General features: G+C 37.4%; 1 protein-coding gene across 1 annotated transcript; it reads left to right on the forward strand.

Annotated features, from left to right (window-relative positions):
* Positions 1-151: 151 nt before the first annotated feature.
* Positions 152-18484, forward strand: LOC124159734 (orcokinin peptides type A-like). Its single transcript, XM_046535645.1, has 3 exons — positions 152-209; positions 377-500; positions 18229-18484. Exons 1-3 carry the CDS (start codon positions 152-154, stop codon positions 18482-18484), a joined length of 438 nt encoding a protein of 145 aa, XP_046391601.1.
* Positions 18485-21545: the final 3061 nt, after the last annotated feature.

A 21545-nucleotide genomic window follows, 5' to 3' on the forward strand; every position in this document is an offset into this window, starting at 1 on the left:
AAGCCGTTAAGGGCAAATTGTCGCATATATGATTCATTACACCGAATTCCTCCAGAGCCTTCCACGATTCATTTCCACTACTCATATTTCCACTACCAAAAATTTAATGGTATAAATTAACACGGCTTTATTACAACCGGGAATTATAAAAATGGGCAATGAAATGGTGGCTTATTGTGAGAAGTCAAGGAGAAAGCAGCAGAAATGCAGTGTGTTTCATATGGATTTCACTTTTTGAGAAAAACAGTAAAAGCTCCTGAATTATAAAAAATCAGATGACCAGCAACTGAACTTGAAAAAAGAGAATAAAGAATTAATATAATTATTTCACTTTCTCTTGTGTTTCTGTGAACTATTTTGTTCCGGACTATGACAGGCGGTGGTCACCTCCTGAGAGACTTGGACCCATATGGCGACAGCAGAATGCAGAGACCATCAAGAGGCTTCGACTCAGTCGTTGGGACAACATTCGGTGAATACAAGAGATTAGACCCACTCACGTGAGTATGCATTTTGCCTATTTTACAGAAACTAATCTAATTTTAACTCATAAAATGACAAATAATTCGAAAACTAGTTTTGGCAATTTTTAATAAAATCTCTTACACTTGCTAAGAGACTTCATTCATCAAATAACCAAATAAAGATTTAAAACATGAATATTAGCCAAATTTAACATTTTAAATTAGTATTAAACAATTCAGTATTAGTCTGTAGTCCTATTTCCATGGAACCAATACATCATGAGAAATTTTTGCATTAAAGCCATTTGGGCTCAAAATACGAGGTGGGATTGATTCATAATTTCATTGTATATGCGGCCTAAACATGATATCCGATGAAATAATGACCTTCTTAGAAGCAGTTGCACGAGAAAATACTAAATCCATGAGATCCTAATTTTTGATAATTCCTACTTAACATATTCCCGCGTTTTGTTCCACGCATCTAGAATTTCTACTGCATAGAATATGGCAACTATCGAAGAAGGATGTGATCCTTATGACATATTTCCACCAATGACTACGTTCTCCTGGAGTTAATCCAAATGGAAAGCATGAAATTTATCCAATGTGGGGTGAACTCACTTCAAGGATCTCTCATATGAGACGTAAAGAGGCATAAATGCTTAATGATTAAGTCTAACTATAATAAGTAAGATAAATTACTTCAGCCACATTCCGTAATTAATATAAAATTTGATTCACCATACGTTAAAATTAAATGAAAAAATTCCTAGAAGACGAACACCCAACTACCATCAAATAGAAAAAACTACCCCTACCGTCACTGAAGGATAAAATCCAACTAAATTCTCGACAAATTTAATATTTGAGATACATTTAAAAGTGAAACATTAGTTTATTTAACGACTTGAGTTGGTGAGTGAAGCTCTTTTGCTATCCCATTTGTTGAAAAGGTTTGGAAAAATCAGAGAGAGGAAAGAGAGAGGTTCCTTAGAGACACTCACAGATGGATTAGCGGAGGCCGCAGATGCTTACATCGTACTTTCACCGGAGCGTACATCACCATTAATGCAATTTCCCGAAGACAAGTTGGGACAAATACACTCAGAAAGGGTTCCAGGAAACAGTAAGCTGGAATTACCTTGCGTACACGCAGGACCCAACGCCATGAGAACTAACAGTAAATAAAGCCTGCAGGTAGAGAGTAGATTGCATTTAAATTAATCAATATCACCATTGCACCGCTTTGTATACTAAAATCAACTACATGATTTCGATAAGGTTACACATTTCTGTAAATAAACCAAAAGAAAATTCCCTTTTTTAGTAAACTAATTCATGGTAAATATTTTCTTAATATTTATAGTCATGCTTATTGACTGATATGTACCATCATAAGTACTATCTCATTGTCAATTACAATTATAAATAATTAAATACTCAAATTTAGTATGGAACAATACATTTTTTTAGAAGTTCGACGAGATAATTTCCATGAGGAACACCTTAAAACGGTGGATTTAATAGTAAACTAATAAGGATAATTGAATTATTGCATTAAGGGAATTGAGGTCTCTTAAATGGAACCAAATAGGACCTTCCCTAAAAAGCTACGAAAGGAAACGAATCATATACATTTTCAAATATTTGTAACTTTGCGCATAAAAGATAATATTTTTTTAAACAACGCAAAAATAAATCAAACATCTTTAGTTTTATGTCTCCAATATTAAAAAAGCTTTTAGCACATGATTCTAATCCCTGAATCAAATTCTAATAAATGTGCACACATCAGAAGTGACATACACTAGCGAGAAAACAAATTTTGTTCTACACATTACGGAGTATTACGGCAAAGAAACGTGCCAATTTAGGACATTTTACATATAGGAAAAGTTATCAACGATGTTGAAAAGAAGACATGCGAAATTATGAGAATGTCTACGTTACACCGATTACTGGATTGCTTACTTGTGATGACGAAATTACGACAAAAATATCCAATTTCCTCTCGTTTTATCTTTCGTTTGGCGAAGCTATGGCAAACGCAGACCTGATGCGTCTACCCGCCCTCACACGAAAACTTCCAAGTTTGTGAGCTTTGTGGTAGAAAGGCCGCGGGAGGTGGCCACTCTGACCCTTGGTTGTGTAGACAAGATTTTTTTCGTCGCGAATGAGTGAGAGAGAGAGAAGGGCACTCAACGGGAGAAGTCGATGAGAGGCCGGGGCACCGGATTAAACTTGTCCCGGGCGCCTCTGCCGTCGTAAAACTCTGTGAGGACGCTCAAAGTGCAAACATGATTCATCTCGCATGGAAGTCCCCGATGTAGCGTCACTAAGGATATGGAGAGAGAGAGAGAATAGTAACTGTGGAAAATGAAACACCCTCCCAGGAGAGGAAAAGGTAAACAAGCCCTTTCACATATGGGAACCGCTTCGTGAACTATCACCCCGATGGATATTTTGAGGAGAAAGTTATGATTTACTCCACACCATATTTACCCGCCGATGTTTACTTCACTTTTCCGTCTCTACATTAAAATTTGAAGCGAACTGGATAAAGAAATGAATTATCTTTTGAATAATATCATAATTCTTCGTTAAAACTTTCACGGATACCTGCTCGTCATGTTGAATAAAAACTTTTAATTACGCGGCGATACGGCCCAAAAGTTTTTGTTTGACATGATTAACATCATATTTAATTAAAGGATAAACTCTTCGAAAGTAATTTAAGAATTTAGGCAAATGTTTATTATTGTACGAATACAAAATTAAGTTCGCGTGAAGCCTAAATTAAACAGGCCCTAAAATAGGAAAAGATAAAAAAGCCTTTTCACATATAGAAACCGCATCATAAATTATCATACCATACTTTTAAAAAAGTATGAACTCCTGTAAAATATAAGATAAATATTCTGGCATAATTCGGTGGAAATCTTTGATAGTCAACATAATGAAAGCATTTGTCTGTTTACATACTTTTTTATTTATAACAACCCATGTTTTGGAATAAAATGCCAATTTCAATGCCACTTAAAAAAGGCATTATGTACCGAAAAAGGGTGTTATGCGTAGGTCAGTAGGAATAAAGAAGAGTGGAAAGAGAGTGCTTTCACTATGTTAAATATCTTCAAAAATAATTTAAGAATTTGAGGAAATGCTAAGTTTGTACGAATAAAAAAATAAGCTTAAATGAAGTCTAAATTATGTATGAGAAGTCATAAATTAAATATATTGCAAGAAGAGATCAATAAGAGGAATATTTCATACGTTTTTCTTCAGGAATTTCTAGCATCTATGTACGCTTAATTTTTCCTACACATGAAAACCGACGACATCTTGGAACACTTTTTTGGCGGCTATACGAATATTATTTCACTCCTTGTGCACAACATAACCCATTTTAATTTCATAATTTTTCTAATCATGAATTATTGTAAAGATAAACACATAAATTGAAAAAAATACTACCATTTCATTTCTTCCTCTAATATTATTCCAATATGATTTACGAGCGCTTCAAAATGCATCTCCTGCATACTTTTGCAAAAACTTGGGAAAAATAATGTAAAATCAATAAAATTATCAACATTCTATCGCTTCTAAAATTCCAGATGCTACGATAGAATTCTCTTATACCGTTCGTAACATCAAACTCAATTTATGTGAGGAATTCTTCTCGGGTTCTCAACCAGGTTAATTCAGTCTTAGAGGCCGACATTTTGGAAGACGACTACTGAATATGAATTGCTGAATGACAGTTTACAATGGCAGGATAATGGAAGGATTTCAATTAGCAGTAAGCACCCACATTGCAAATGAGATGACTCAAATCTAACTTTGTGACAACATTGTTTCGTTAAAGTTTGTTTAACTACCTCCTAAAAAAATTAATTGAAACAAGTTTTTCAGGTAATCGATCTCTTACGTTATATACTTATCAAATGTGTGATTAAGTCCTTTCACCTGTGTTCAATTTTCGAAATTGCTACATTCAGCTCCTATGAACGTGGTGTCGAATTAGACGCAAATCGGAACGACTTTAATTATGATTCCTCGTGGGCAGCTAATTACAAAGGTTCCCGCATCAGTCACATTCTAGGGATGAGATAAATGTTACTCAAGCGCGGTTTGATAATATTTGATTGACTCTACAGTTCAATCCCGCCTTTGGACTCCAATGAGAAAATTTTAACTCATAACCTTCCACTGTTGCCCAGAATTTCCCTAAATACAATAAATAAAAAAATAAATAAAGTTAATACGTGGCCTGGCCCAAAGATTTCATAACCTTATCCTGGATATCTGAAAAACGCATATGAAGATTCGGAAGTGAGTACAACCATCAGCGATACGAACATAACTTTCTGTGATACCACTTGAACAACAATGAACATCCATAGTTATTATATTTCTCTTTACAAGCTGGCATGAAAAATACCCAACACATTTTAGGAAGATTGTAGAGGAAACTAAAATTATATTGTTCGCAAAATATGAGAATAATTATATATACGACACGAGATATTGTATATAGTAGACAAAATGCGTAGAGATATTAGCACGTAACGGTTTGGAGTACGCAGCTCGAAAAAAAATAGTGGACGCTATGAGAACTAATAAGTACTCTGCAAGTTTAAGCATACTTGCCTCGGACGTTTACGAGGCATACGAAAGAGTTGCATCGTGAAAGAGAGTCTCCCGTTGAATAAGTAACCTGTTCTTGTAACCATGACAGTAGGTTGCGGAATCATTTATTCTGGTATGCATTGTGATAAGCTTTGATCCAAAGAGGGAAAATAAATATTTTCTAAAACCACTACGATCATAATAATTACTCTGACAAAAGCTTTCCACCCTTGGCTTAGTAACCAATTTGAGTCAACAGCCTCCAGAGTGAAACTTCTATGCACATGGCTCTACACATGGTGCAATTTCATACGCATTTTTTGAAGAAATCGTGTTTTTGCTTCAATCGTGTGTTATCCTGGGAAAATGATATATTGACACGCGACAATGAAATAGATTGGCTGCGATAAGTGCCTACGTGAAAAACGTACTTTTTTGTTATTTTGAACACTTCATTCATCCGCAATTTAAGGCATGAATTCTTTAAAAAATCCCTTGAGATAAATTGACCTCAATAAATTCCATACAAAAATTTAAAATACATCGTGTGAAAATTTGAGAAACTTGACCAAAGAGGCAATTTTACAGTGAACAAATTGTTTGAGCAAATGCGAAACATCGTCAATTGAGACGGTAAAATTTTGCACCCAACATATACCATTTAAAACTTAGCACCCCTTTTTTCGCAATTGAGGACATCACTTAGGTGTAGTACCACTCGTAGGGATACAATAGGAGATCGTAAACTTTTCATCATAAGAGTTGGAGCAATGTGCAATGGAGCAATTCGCGTGTCCAACACGTTAGTCTTTTCGAAGCAAAAATAAGTTCGACCTCAACAAGATTGGAAATTTCGGGTCACCACGTTGACAATTGTCGTGTGTGATAAGCCATTCCCTTCGAAAAATACACAGCGATAAACTAACTGTACTTCATCAAATGAATTTGGGCTGTACTAAGTTACAATTTTCGTAATTTTAACATGCCCACTTTACTTACTCCAAATTATAAAATAACATACAAATATTCTCTGGCATGGATGAATAAAGGACCCAGATTTTAATGATGAAAAATTTACAGAATGGCAAGTGAATGGTTTTTCAGTAAAAGTTAAGTTTGAAGATGGAATGTTAGAAAACTGACAAATATTAAAGAAGCTTTCTCGAATTATTTCTTCTCTACCAATTTTCTCGCCATTACTCAGATATCCATAGGCTGTTTTTTTTATACGTGGGTATGGATTTCACCCCAGAATGAGTCACAAACATAAACTTCTCCAAATATCAAGTCCTCATTGTTAAATCGTCCCGGCTTCATCCAAATAAGAATTCGGGACACTTTTATCGGAGCCAAACAGTGTCTCCACTCACCAGGCCATGCATAAATAGATTCCTGATTAAGAGTTTTAAATAAATCATTTGAGAAACGCTTTATAAAATTTATCATTTTTCTATATTCCATCTTTAAAGATAACTTTTACGGAAAAACCACTCATTTTTACCAAATTCATTAAATAAAGTACACTTAGTTCATCGCTGCGTATTTTCCGAACGGAATCGCTTGTTGCACATGACGATCGTCAACCTTATGCCCCGAAATTTCCAAGCATTATTCAATTGCTCGTGTTTCATGTTCTTCTAGACTTCGGCGTCCTTTTCAGTATATTGCCTGTTCATTGTCCCCAACGCAGCTCCTAACGGAATATGGTATCTTATGGGATAAAGGCAGCAGGCTGATCAATGGCCTCTTAATCTCCTATGATATCCTTTGATCATCCCCCAAATTAAACGGTAGCCCTGACAATACATGAAAAGGTCTTTCATTGACAAAAACATGAAACTGACCTTCCATAAAGATTAAGATGAGGGAAAAATATAAATTTTGGCATAACATAGTTTTTCTACAATTTGGCAAAATAATTTTACAAAATAATAGAGCTTCCCTGAATATAGGTATTGCATCCCGGTGAGAACTTAAGTAAATTTCATTAGAGTAAAAGCTGTTAAGGCAATGGCTAAACACATGGTGGAATTCCATACACATTTATTGGAGAATCGCTTCAATCGTCTGTAACCCAGGGCAAAAAGTAGGGACACAAAATGAAATACCGGCTTGTCTAAATTCCTTGACTACCTCACAAGAGGTCGCGGGTTCGATCCCATTAAGGTAGGTTTTCCCTTTTAAGGATATGGAAACTCGTGCAAATATATTTTTGAGTTAACATTCCCGATGCCAAAGGCCAATTGAGCTTTTTTAGGAGGTACAGGAATAAATAAAATATAAAATAATTTGGATAACATAAATACCAACGGGAAAATGTAATTTTTTATTATTTTGAACACTTCATTCATTCGAAATTTTAGGCATGAATTCCAAAACTTATAGGTGAATTAATAGCAAAATTCAAAATTAACCGAAGAAAAATAAACAACTGTCGGCGAAAATTCGTTGTCAAAACTGGAAACAAAATCTTGAAAAACGTGTGCTGTACTACGCTGCGCCGCCGTTAAATGAGAATATCAGCACAAGTGTGAATGGTCATTTGAAGTGAGAGACAATTGAACACGAAGCTGAGCACCCACGAAGGGACCCACACTTCACTGACGGCATACCGACGGGAAATAAAGCAGCCGCGCGTCCCTTGGGAAAACTCACTGCCAAAGAGATGTTCCATCCCAGAGGAGTTCTTCGAGCACACACCCGCGAGCTAACCGCGTTAACTGTTGCGTTGGCGCTCGCGAGGAAGTATGCAAACATAACCGTCCAATGTAAGCATGGACGAGCCGGGACGCGAGGAGTTAGTAGGTCATGCAAATGGAGAGGTGTAATACACCATCATAACCGATCAATTAGTACATGCAGTGAGCGTAAACACTACAGTGCAATTAGGTAAGGTTAACCTATGGTATGTACAAATTCTCTTTTCGTCACGTGCAAAATTATTATAGAAACAAAATAAAAGCGTCTGCGGCCTGTTTATAACAGTTGATGACAGCCTACATTGATTTCGTGAGCATAAAGGCTTCCGAAGTTGATTAAATTGCTAATATTATACAGCGCATTGTATGAAGTATCTCTAAAATGAACTACAGTAAATGACACGAATTTGCAGGAGTCTTTTTCGAAATATCAATTACGAAAGAAATAATTCTGCGATTGTTAACAATCATAGAATAACAGATATTTTTAGTATTCTGATATATTAGTTAGCCACGTTATTGTACAGGTTTAATATCTCCTATTTTTTTAGTGCGGTAAATTTTCAGCCATACCTATTACTGTACAATAGTCGAGAGAAATGGCATATTGAGACAAATCCATTCGTATAAAATACGCCAAATGTTGGTCACAATGAGAGAGAGATAAGACTTCATTTTCAGCTCCACTTCGGTATTTTAGCATTCCTCGATTCAAACCTCAACTTTCACTGATAGCAATGTAAAATATAAGCATGCTCTTTTGGCATTATCTAACCCCAAAAGAAAACGTCCTAATGGATACATATAAGGAAACAAGAATGGATACATATAACGTACTGCCTTCTCACCTGAAAGACTATATCATAATCGTGAATTCTGAATGAAGATATACAACCTTTGTAAAATTTCATAGATATTATATTTGGAACTCTAAGGTCTTTTATTTCGACGCTAAGGAGTCATTTCCAAGAATCTTACTCGAGAATGTACTCATGTACTCCAAAACCACGTCTTATCGTCGAAACGTGTCGTACCAAACAAAAAAATCAGTGAAAATTTACAAAGATTTTATGTATTCATTCAGCATGGATTTTCACCAAGTGAACGCCGAATCGACCGATTTCATTATATAATTGCCAGCACGAGCAATATGAATTTTGATGCTGGTAGCAACTTTCTAATAATGCCAGGCAATAAGAAAATTGTATTGAACTATTTTAAAAGACAGATTTTAACGGCGCAAAAAAAACTAAGATTCTCTTATTTACAACGGAATCATTCCAAAAATGATATTAACTCTTCAGGCCGATTTAAATCGCAGGTTAATGAAAGCAAGCGGAACAGGAACTTTATGGCTATTATTTGTAATCCTTATGAAATCTGCTTGTAAAACAGCAAGCAAGGATTTTTAGAAACTTCCACAATGATTCATGCATACATCATAGGGATTCTGACTCCCCCTGAGCACTGCGGGTAGCCAGCAACGAGCGCTCCGAGCCTTAAATTAATATTCCCAACTCACGCACTTAAAACGGCGTGTACCCACCCCACCTTATGGGGTCCTTCCGTACTCTGGTGACCGGCGTGTCATGCAAACAGATGTGGAGCACGCATCCGTCAATAATTCGCCGCTGGACGGGCAGTCACGACAGGCGGAATACAATGGACTCCACTGAACCGAGAAACTTCATCGTAATACGCCAGCTCGACACGCTTTCGGTCGACATGATAGGGGAAAACAATTTGCACCTCTAAACTCAGGCTCATATCAACAGTAAACCACTGCAAATCCGCCAGCGTAACACTAGGTAAATTAAATAAATAAAAGATTGTAGCACGTTTCCACAAATTTTTTTACTGCGTCAACGCGTTTCGGCTCACAGAGCCATCATCTGGCACAATATCTTCATCAGGTGGAAAAGTGCTAAAATCATTTATTTATTCAAATATGTCTAACTTCCACCAATTGAAGCCGAATCTTTTGAACTTACTAGGAATATTAATTCCCATCTAGTGAATAAAAACATTTGACAGTGAACATCCGACTCAGTCAGCGGCGTGGCCAGGGGGGTGTCCAGGGTGTCCGGACACCCCTCCCCGAAATATAAAAACACAATTATTTTCCTTCGTTAAAGAAAAAAAATATTGAAAATCGTGAATTTAAAAAATATTTCTTTGACAAATTATTTTTCTCCGATTATGAAAAGTGTTAAAATAAGTTTAAAACCCATTACTAAGAATCCTGTTTTTCAATAATTTTCCTCCCTGGTTTTGGACCCCTACCCCCTCCAAACGCAATTCCTAGCTACACCACTGGCCTCAGTGGATCATATTTTGAATATTTACTCGACATAGATTAACATACCTGTCGTAAACTCAGAATCGAAATCGCTATTCTTCCATAATCATTCAATTCTTCCTAACAAGTTTTAAATAAATTTCAAGTCAAAATATGCGAAACGTGTACCACTTAAAATAATTTAGAGACGTTATTATAATTCAGGTTCAAAAACCTGGTCAGGGGTAAGAGTTCGAATCGCCCTGGAGAGTGTAAACAACAACGAACGCCACGACACCGCGGAGCGAAGTAACTCAGAAGCAGTCACCCGTTGGGTAGGAGCGCGTGACGTCATCAACTTCACTGCGAAAGGTCTCCGACTTTTCGGCGCTCGTACCTTGAGAAGTATTAACACTGATTCAGGATTTGCTGTTAACATGCAACCCGTAAGTCACTCTTTCTTGAAAAAGAAATAGGCAGCAAATGAAAAAAGCAACCTGCTCCACTGTAAACCGATATATCTCTTATAATACATTCATAGAATAGCCCGTAAATCACAAAAAAAGTATTCAGTACGAGGGTTTCATTGGAATGCAACAAGCTTAAGTCACGTTTTTATGTAAACACAAACATTCAGGTAAATATCGCTTACATGAGCTTTGACTGGACACATCACTTATTGCACCACGCAGAAGAAAGGGGATAAAGAAAATATTAGATAGAGAAGATATATCAACTTAAGATCACAATCATGTAAGAGGCAAACCATTTATGAATTTGACTCACTCAAAGATAAAAACGAAGTAAAAAGTAAAATAATTCTACAATTTCCCTAGTGAGGAAATTTATTTACTTCGCGAGGCTACTAGGAGAGATTTACTATTTATATAGCGAGGATTTAATTACTTAAATGGATCTTGTAACAGTGACCAACCCTAATAATTTTAAAGAAGAATTGAATATAAAATTTTATCGATCGGCGATTGTTTTCCTTCATTCACGAACCTTACAGCAGTATTGCAATAAATTAAGTGAAAATAAAAATTTCTCTACAAATAAAAGGAAAAAGCTTGTCGTGGCTCGAGAGAATATGGAATAAGGTATTCGTAAGCTGAAAAAGCAACCGCGCTGAGGACTGTTGACATTTGAATTGTTAACATTTGCAATTTGATAACTCATCCCTGATTCGATTGGTCTCGGAATCAATGACCCAAATCAACCTCTATGCCACTTCCAAACAATAATGTTTACATTCCATCAGCCAGAATGAAGCAAGTCACAGTGAAGGACATAACACACGCTTAACCTACGAACCGGCCAATCCCACGACGGTAAAAATATCACTAAGGTGTACAATCATAATCCAAGGAAGAATAAAAATAGACTAGCCGAAGTAAAAAGTAAAATAACACTACAATTTCCCTAGCAAGAATACTAATTAATTAAATGAATCTTGTAACAGTAACCGACGAGAAAACATGAGGAGAAAGTGCTGAAAGAATAGATTTTGAGAAAAAAAGCTTAAAATTTGATTTGCTGTTGCTAAATATCAGCAAGTGAGTGTCGGAAATTGATGGAAATAATATTTCGTACCTAAAATTGTGAAGTTATGGTAAAAAGATGTACTATTAGGATATTTAACCGCATACCTACCGATAAAGGTGCGTCCATTCGTTAAACCATCGGCCATCATTTTTTAAAAATAATATTTATTTATCGATGAATCCGGCTACCCAGCCTTTATACTTTCCATTGAAATCTATCGATATGTATCGTACACATTTCTCATTTTTTTAAAAATAATTCCACGAAGTAAGAGGTAACGAAAACCTCGGTCATGTATGATGACAGATAAACCCATTACACTCTTTAGCATTGAGGCAGTTGATCCCAATTCTGACTACTTACGTCACAATGTTCATTAATCATCCTGAAGAGCCCATTCATGACATTATTTTCAGCAAGTTGTTTAAGAATGGGCAACCTCAACGCGATTCATAAGGCGTGTGACGCGAGCGGCTCATCATGAATCATCGTGAAATATTTTTCTGTTGGGACCAATATTTGACGCTACAAAGCATCACGCAATGGTCAGAGCTTATATGACCAAAGAACGAAAATTACAAAAATATACAAGCGGAAAATGGTACAAAACGGGGTATTGCAGTAAGAATAGTACCTATTCCGTAAAACAATAAGTCCAGTACCCAAAGTAATGTGTACGCTCATTTATTTAAAAAGCGAGCATATTTCAAATAGTATACTAGGCGTAAAATTCGATCTATAAATTCATCATGCGATATATATGTAACGCGCTAATCCCTAGTATAAAGGCTGGGCAGCCGGATTTAGCTACGAATAAAGATTATATTTCAAAAAAAAAAATGATGGCCGATGGTTTACCGAATTGACGCACCTTTATCTGTATACGGTTAAATATCCTAATAGTACCACAACGTCATATTTTTACATATGGAATATTATTTCCATCAATTTCTGAAACTCACCACCTGATATTTAGCAACAGCAAATCAAATTTTAAGTTTTTCCTCAAATTTATTTTTTTCAGCGCTCTCTCCCATGTTTTAGAATAAAGGGCAGGATCGAAGCGATACAACGACGCATATAATAGAGGCATTTCAAGCGAATCTCTCCATTTCAACCAATTTAGCGTAAGGCAAAGAAAGAATAATTTTAAAATGATACGCATCCTCCCAGCACGAAGAATATTTTTTCAAGCAGCGTGGAAATCATTTTGTAACCCGCAGGCACCGACAGTAACGGCTTGACGAGCCGTAAGAGGTCAATTTGATGAATCTTTCGCTTGAACTCGTAGGATGGACAGGATTAGTTTGGCTGGAGGCGTTTCTGGGATAGAATTCCCCTAACTTTGAGTCAATAGCCTTCTTGTTAGAATTTCTACCAGCCTCCCTCCAAGTTCGCTAACTTCACCTACGCCTCTAAACGTCCCCAAACTCCGAAACACAAAGATGGCCACACAAGGTAAAAGGAAGCTGGCCACATACAAGACCAAACTTGATGTAAACATTTTTAAAGGGAAGTAGCCGTGTCATCCAAGACAAACATGAATACTCTTGCGAGTCCTCTACTCAATTAGTTAAAGTATACCACTTCACAGAAATTGAGGTCGAAATATTGAGTTCCAATGCTATTATTTTTATTCCGCCCGGGTTCCGAAATTTATGGGTCATATTCAAGATAAATGATTAAAAAAGCAAAAAGAGAATGTGGATATTGAAGCGTAAATTTTCTTTTTCTTTCAACAAACAAAGAAGCAAAGTTCAGCAAAGTCTTCTCATCTAATGCACAAAGTCTACAAAAAGAACTGAGATAGAGTAGAGTCCACCGATTATATTTCCGCAAGAACTTTTTAAACCTAGGTTTTGTGATAAATCTGTTATCACCGAGGAAAAAGGATAATTAGCGATAAAGTAAAATACACCTTGCACTTAACTACCTAACCATCGCTCTATTAAGCTGTCCCATGAAGCGAATTCTGCTCTAATATCAATCCCCGCGGTAGGATGTCAAACCACAGAGGTTGTAAGTCGTGACGTAACAAACAGTCATCAGAAAACGACGCTAAAGACGCGTCGGACGCAACGAAAAGTAGAACTACGGGGTTCATGAGCATGAGATGCACTTACGCACTAACATTAGTTGCAATCCGAGAATCCGTATGGAAAGGCATAGCGGACAGACAAACAGACATCCTCTTTTATGTACTTAGCCAGCTTTACGCTCTAACACCCCGCAAGACAAATGCCGTGCTCCGCTCGTCATATAGCTCGTGTCGAATCCTTCCGTAGTTAATTTCCATCGCATGATGTCCCTTCAAAACTCCTTTTTATTCTACTACCAATCCTTCGCCAATCTTCCGAAGCACTTTCCCTAAGCGGCGCTCGGGAGAGGAAACTACAGTCATCTTAATCAGCGGTCGCTTCTCCAAGCAGAATTCGGATGGGGGCTGCTTCGTGATCCGAATCAATTAGAATGTGGATGGATTTTGCAAACAGCGACAGAGACGCACCTGTGTGCTTCCTTATTTCCAGAGGGATTCCGATGTGTCATGCCAGTAGACGAGGAGATAAGGCATGGATACGACTATTTGATTTCTTCCGATTGCGCAATTTTGTATTGTAGGCAGGGGCACCCGAAGGGGGGGGGGGGGGAAAGGAGCAGTTCCCTCTCCCCCCCCCCCCTCGCTCTTTACAGAGGCGTATTATAGGAGGGGGCTGTGGCTGAGAAAGGTATTCAAAATAATGAGTTTTATGGCCTTCTGAGGAATATTTTATTAATCCTCACTCTATTCTATAAGTAATGTTAATTCAATTAAGTAAAATAGATTTACCTTAAAAAAATTCTGAGCTCTGGGGGAGAGGGGTTATATCCCTCAAAACCCCCCCTCGCTGCGCCACTGCTTGGGGTAGACCATCATGTGCTTAAAGTAACTACTTTATGAACATACATTCACTTACCAGAACAAAAGTATAATTATTTTAATACACTACCACGGACTAACCACCGGAAAAACTTAACGGAATAACTAAGCAGTGCTCAGAGATTGCGAAAATTTCATTAGAGAAAATATTTTGTCTTGAATTGGCTTCGAACTAAAAAATCATAAAATATTATTTTAAAAAATCAAGAAAAAATGAAAAAGTATGTCCATGGGCGTACCCAGCGAGAGGCATAAGGGGGCAGCGCCCCCCCCCCCCCCTTCCCCCTCAGAAGCAAAAATCGTAAATGTCTTTAAGGAAGATAATACTTTTTCAAGCAAATAAATTGAAAAACTAATAAAGAGCTGTTACAGTTTCCTTTAAATGTTCACTTCATTCATCTTTTCCATGCTTAAATCTTACCTACAACTTAAACAACCATGGCTTGCCCCCCCCCCCAAGTTTTGATCCTGGGTACGCCCTTGAGTATTTCTAATTGCTGGTGTCCATTCGGACTAATCCAGATGTCAGTTATCGGTTAGGTTCAAAACGTGCATAAATTCCCGGAGAATTGCGTTTAATAGGTGGAAAGAAAAACCGATTGGAAAACAAATACATAAAATTTCTCTACAAAAAAGAGCGGTAATACATGAATCCCCCCCACATTTTTACCGACTAAAAGAAAAGCAAACAGACTCGAGAGATAAGGGAAATGAGGGAATATAGGCACGTTATTACCTTGGCTGCGGAGGTAGCGGTGGTCTTCAAGAAAGTGCCGTGGGTCCGTCTCTCGGGAGCAGCTCTTTCAGCGTCGAAAGAACTGCACGAGAGCCTCACCAAAACAAAAATGCCCCGCGATCACAGGACAACGACGCTTTTTATATCTCGCGCCCATTTGACGCCAGGAATCGTAGGCCCCTATTTACCGGTGTCTTGCCCGGTCCTGTGGCGGAGGATTACACCACCCGCCTAGCTGCTCCACCCTCATCGAGAGGGAAGGCTCATTCTCCCTCGCTTCTGCCAGCTGGTTTTCCTACGCTACCTCTTCAACAGCCGAACATATGGGGCGGGAGGAGGTATTGCACAATTGAGTCAGCACAGTTCAGGGAACCGCATCAAGTAAACAAACGAGTGACCGTTACACACCACAATTTCAGTACATGATCCACGAATATTGCAAAAGAGGATCCTGAAGTCGGTCTCTAAATATGTTGTCACCCACCGCGGATTTAAATGGGTTTACAAAAGCCGCCACTCGCGTCGATGACGGACAAAGTGATCCGAATTTCAACGGGTAATGTTAGGCGTGTCAACCGAAATTTATGTGCACGGTGATGTGATTTATCAAATTCATGACTTATCAATGTTATTCCTCGCAATTACAAAAATTATAATGTAAAACATTGGAAAAAAAGTGGATCGCATTGCACTCATCATAGCGCCGCGGACATTTTTATAAACCGATTAAAATACGACTGAATTGGCGACAGAAATCAGCCTTATAGGATTGAATTGGGCCTCCTCTATGCAGTCCCCTTAACATGGTCATTAAGGCAAAAACTAATTTGCCTCTATCTAGCCAAAAGGCTGGCTGGAGGAACCAAAAGATGATGATACGCTGTATCGAAACCGGTCGCAATATATTTTATTTTGTGAAACAGCTAAGTGTTTTTCTTAACCTTTGTGCATCATGAAGGAGTTTCACCATGTTACGCCAACCACCATCGCATTTAGCCAAAAGGCGATGAAAATGAGCAAAAAAAATCGTACCACATTATCTCGATTTCATAAAAAAAACAGGCATCAAAAATCACACCTACACATACAGATGCATGTACAGATACGATTTCTTTGTCTTGTTTCGGACCACACAATGGCGGATCCAGGATTTCTTTCTGGGGGGGCACAAGCAAGGCCATATCCAGGATTTTGTACCGGGGGGGGGGGGGCAAAAGGATGCCTTAATGTAATACAAAACGAACACAATGATAATGGCATTAATAATCTTGCATATTTTTATGAGTCTGGGGGGGGGGGGGGGGAAATTCCCTGTGCCCCCGCCCCCCTAGATCTTCTTATGGGACCACAGAAACACATCACTCAATTTATCGAGCACACATGAGACAATTGTTACAAAAGTCAAAAGTTTATCTATTTATGGTGAGATACAAGAATTAACTCATCTTTTTTTTTACAAAAAACACAACAAGGGGTAAACAAATTAAGGTTATATTACAAAAAAACAACCTAAGAATGAGGGATGGCTCAAGTATTCCTCCTCCAAATGAACAATACAAATCAAGAAAATGATAGAGGCTCTCTATGAGGATGGCCAGTGACGTGATGTACCAAGGCTACTTGGCTCCCTGGGCTTAACCCTAAACTGCGGGATTGTTTTTAAATGTTTTATACGCTGACTGTGGAAAAAACCTTTGACAATTCCTCGACTACCTAAGGTAGTTTCCCAAAATTTTTGTTGCTACCGGTTGGAGACCAAGTGCACTTTCCCTCACTACCCATTTCAAATTGTTTCTTTCCTGCTCCACACTGTTCACATGTATATCTACAACAAGTGTGCAAATGTAGGCCCACCATGGGTAAGAAATGAAGAAAGATTGCCCCGGATTGCAAGGGTTCACTCCTTGCAAGACATTAGGCCAGGCTAGAGGGAAAAATATTTATTGGTTCTCTCCCACACAGGCTGGTAGCTAAAATCACGTATGTACTCCCACAGCTAAAGGGTTATAAAGTGTAAGCTACCCCCCAAACACTCAGAGGTTCAATAATTTTCAATTCTGGCTCTCCCCGCTCTTGGTGTGCAACTGGGGAAGGTTTCCAGGTTCTAAGTTGGTGAAAATGTATAAGGGGTGCCCCTATGACTACCATGCCTAATTTCCCAAGGGGGTTTATACCCCTTGTCCACCATATTAATCGTACGGAATGGCCTTCATCTTTGCTAATTGCCAAGAAAACGAAAAATTTTGAGTTATTCCTAATATCACTTGTTATGCACAAAAGAGGGCACTGCCACGGACGTCTAAGAGTGTGGCTCAATGCCTTTAAGATGCACACTGCCCAAAGCTCCAAGCAACCTAGGTCTTTACCCAACTTGAGATGTGGGTACACCACTGAGCAAGTTGCCGTGGAAAATTAGCAATCACAATTGAAAAGTGGTCAGCTGCAACCATGAAAAAAATATGTACCTCCATCCAAGAATCACAGGGGACCAACTAAAAATTAATCACCTTAAACGCTATCCACTCTCCTAAATGGTTTTCTGAGACTTAAAAATAAGTCGATTGTTCATTCGATATTTCCTAAAAAGCATTTGAATTGCCCTATGTGAATGCCTGTGAACTTGAATCGGTAGGTACCAAATCAAGTATTTTTTGGAGATGCTAGTTCCCAAACAGTTAAGATGGTTTGAACTAAACATCTTGTATACACTAATAACACAAACTCAATGGTTTTAACTGTGAATGAGATAATTCACTGACATCTTCATATCAAACTGGCCGTGAATGTATACTGCTATCACCTCTGTTCTCATCGCAAGGAATTTTCCAATGCCCTTAAAATGTTACGAGATGCTATGTTCTTGTTTAATCTTCATTTTGCGTAAGACACTTCGAAATAATGACAGGAATAACTCAATTTGTTTTTTTTAATTGTATTTGTATTTTATCTCATAGTGGCACTGCATTCGGCGGTCAGAAGCGAAGCAATGGACGGCTTTCTAACGCTATCACTGAGCTGCTCAAGAGGAACTTCGACGAAATAGACCGCTCTGGGTTCGACAGCTTTGTCAAGAGGAACAATTTCGACGAGATTGATCGTTATGGGTTTGATGGCTTCGTCCGGAAGAGGAGGTCTGGAGCCTCTGCACCCTCATCTGATGCAAGAAACCCTGAGACAGGTCTCATGGACGACGGACTTGACCGGCACTAGATTTAACAAACCCCTCCCCATTCCTAATTGTCTTAATCCCTGTGTGACCCACCAATTTTTTCTTGATGTCCCTGGCTACTAAACTGTTGAGTTTGCTATAATCCTTAGCTCCTTTCATTATCAGTCCTGAAAATTTCTTCCCATTAACATGTCTCAGATTATTTTCATTCTTCCCATCGTGTCTCCACTTCTCCAATAAAATTTGCAACAGTATTCCTTGTTCCTGATACTTGTATTTTGAATGAATCAATACTGCATTTCTTCTAAATTATCTTCTACTTATCTAGTGTATACCTAAGTCTTTTCCTTTTTTTGATTCCTCTTAATTTGCTCCTTAGTAAAATAATAAAATGAGTTCAAGTTATAGAAAAAGAAATGAGATATTTGCTGTTAGCAGCTAGCTCTTCTCTATTATAATAACTACCCATCTGAATGAATGTATTACTAAATAACCTAAGTAAAATGTGATACTTTTAATTTCAATGACTTGATTTATTCATGTTAGTTTTTTCACAAGAGAGAACTTAAGCAGCTCCAAAATTTGAAAGGTGGCAGCAACATATATAAAGGAGAGATGTATTCTTGTTACCTTTCATTAGTGGAGCAGTTAATATCAATATCAGTTGATCAACACTTTGAGGTAGAGATGGCATTGAACGTTTTCATAGAAACAATAATAAAATGTACTTCTCACCCTTAGAGCTGCTACATGATTCATGCTGCTCTTTATAAAACCTGAACTAGATACATGACCTGGTTGAGAGAGCTACCCTATTCCTCAAGTGACATTTTGCATTTGTAAAGCATTTCAGTGCTGAATTTAATATTAGTTGTGTATTTAGTTCTTGTTGATTGAAATGATGATTTATTTGTAGGAAACCTGTCTAATAATGCAGATTATAAGAAAATATTGTTCAAAAATTATATATCTCAAAAATCATGAATTATGTGATTATCATTTAAAGTTTCTGAGAAATACCCAAATTTTGAAGTAAAATACTTGAAGCCTTTCGTGAAAATTTAATCATTTTCTTTTCAAATCAACAATACATCCATTGAATGCCAAGAAGAAATTATAAAAAAAAGTCACCACAAAATTTTTTGAAGCTAGAAATTCAGCTTTCCAGCTCAAGTATGATTTCAAGGAACATGCATCAGGCAAAAATTGGGGAGGAAAGCACGCCAATTTCATTTACCTACCTTAGAATAGTAATTTCATGTATGCATGTTTTCTGTGAATGCTAAATAATAATACATAATAAGGTATTGATTGTGGGATTGTTACTTGATGTTTTTGACTGGAATTATTTCAAAGAGAAAAGAAGACCACTAAGGCTTTGGCAGCTCATGGCTTCAAGAGCAGGTAATCAGGAACTAAGGCATACCTGTTTTCCTATGTCTACTTCATGTTATTTAAATGAAGTTTCTTGGAGTGACACGCTGATGGGAAATTAAATTTGTGGAGCTTTAATACCTAGGGAAGCAATAAAAATTAATTTCTTTAAATTTATTTCACCTCATTAATTCCCTTCTATTAAAATGGTTTTCTTTCGTAATCCTTCATTATTATTCAAATCTTAATTTTGTGTGCAATAAATATTTCATTTATTATCCTGCTGTATTTATTTTATATTTGTCCTTGTCATCAGAAAGAAAAACAAATGGTCTTAACCCCAAACATGCATAGATTGTAATGCAATAAAAATCTTATTCAACATTTGAGGGTTAACCACCATATATTTTTCCTCCGAACCTAACTAACTCCTGATCTAATAAGTAATGTGCAGTTAAGTAGTATATTTCATTATCTTTTGACTTATCCTATGTGTGAAACAAGTTGTCCCCTCACTATAAGGATACCACCTTCCAAGTTGAAAAAAAAATAAAAATAATTTGATGTGTATTTCAAGTAATTTTGTGAGAAATGGGAACTACAATCTTAACATACCATTTCTGTTTACATATTAAAAGTGAGCCCCCATACCTGCAGCACTTAGTTGTGCACCAGGCCATACATATTGATACAATGTCTTTAATTTTCCATTATTTCTAATAAAAGGCATGAATAAAATGCTTCTAGATATTGAAAATGCTGTTATTTTAATTTCACCCACAAAATTATCGGTGGTAAATTTTGTTTGGAGGAGAATATTTAGGTTCTTAAATTGACAAAGTCCTTTCCGACAAGACCTCAAGTGATGGTGCTAGACTAGAGATCAATACTTCCTAATTACAAACATTTGAGGTCACAGATTACTCTTGAATAGATATTAATACTCAAAGAGTTACGGTGTGCACTGCCTGAGGTAGCCCCATGAGTTCAATGGCCTGACAGCCTCCTCACAGCAAAGCACACGATACCATCCCTTTACCACTTCAGCTGCCGTGGCTATATTGCAAGTCTTCCATTCTGTGCCCCTCTGAAGATTGATTTCTGAATCAGACCTTATTCCTCACAATTTAGGGGCCACCAATGGGTAGAAGCAGTGAACAGGGTGTTAACGTTTCCCCTGCAGTAGCTAGATTGCAAGTCTTCTTTGCTGTGTGGGAAAAGTTGCAAAGTAGACCAGAGCCTTTTTTTTCTCCAAGGAGAGCCTAGGCAGGTTAAAGACCACGTAATCTTCTCCCTATCCTTCCCTGAGGGCCCGCAGGTAGGTCCCTGACCATTAAGGCACAGGTTGGTGACATATCAGAGAGTTTGGAAAATTAAATCATCAGCCAAAATCTGCAAAACAAATATTATATGACTCTTGATTGTAATTTTATGTTGAATTTGATACCAAACACCCAGGATGTAGGTTCAAATTCGCCCACATTGGTTGAAAGTCTTCTATACATCTACAGTAAAACCTCTTTACATCGTAATGGAGGGGACCAAACTTTGGCCAATTTGATGTATGGAGGTTCACTATAGAGAGGTTTCAGTGATAGACACCATTTTTTCATGTCCTTTGGAAATGAAAGGCATTACTGTATTTTAAACCATTATATTAATGTGTTTAAACAAACATGCATGCATCAGTGAACATATATTTATTATTTAATAATTACAGAAAGTGAG

This window comes from Ischnura elegans, chromosome 5 (assembly GCF_921293095.1).
Source record: "Ischnura elegans chromosome 5, ioIscEleg1.1, whole genome shotgun sequence".
In the NCBI taxonomy this organism is placed as follows: domain Eukaryota; kingdom Metazoa; phylum Arthropoda; class Insecta; order Odonata; family Coenagrionidae; genus Ischnura; species Ischnura elegans.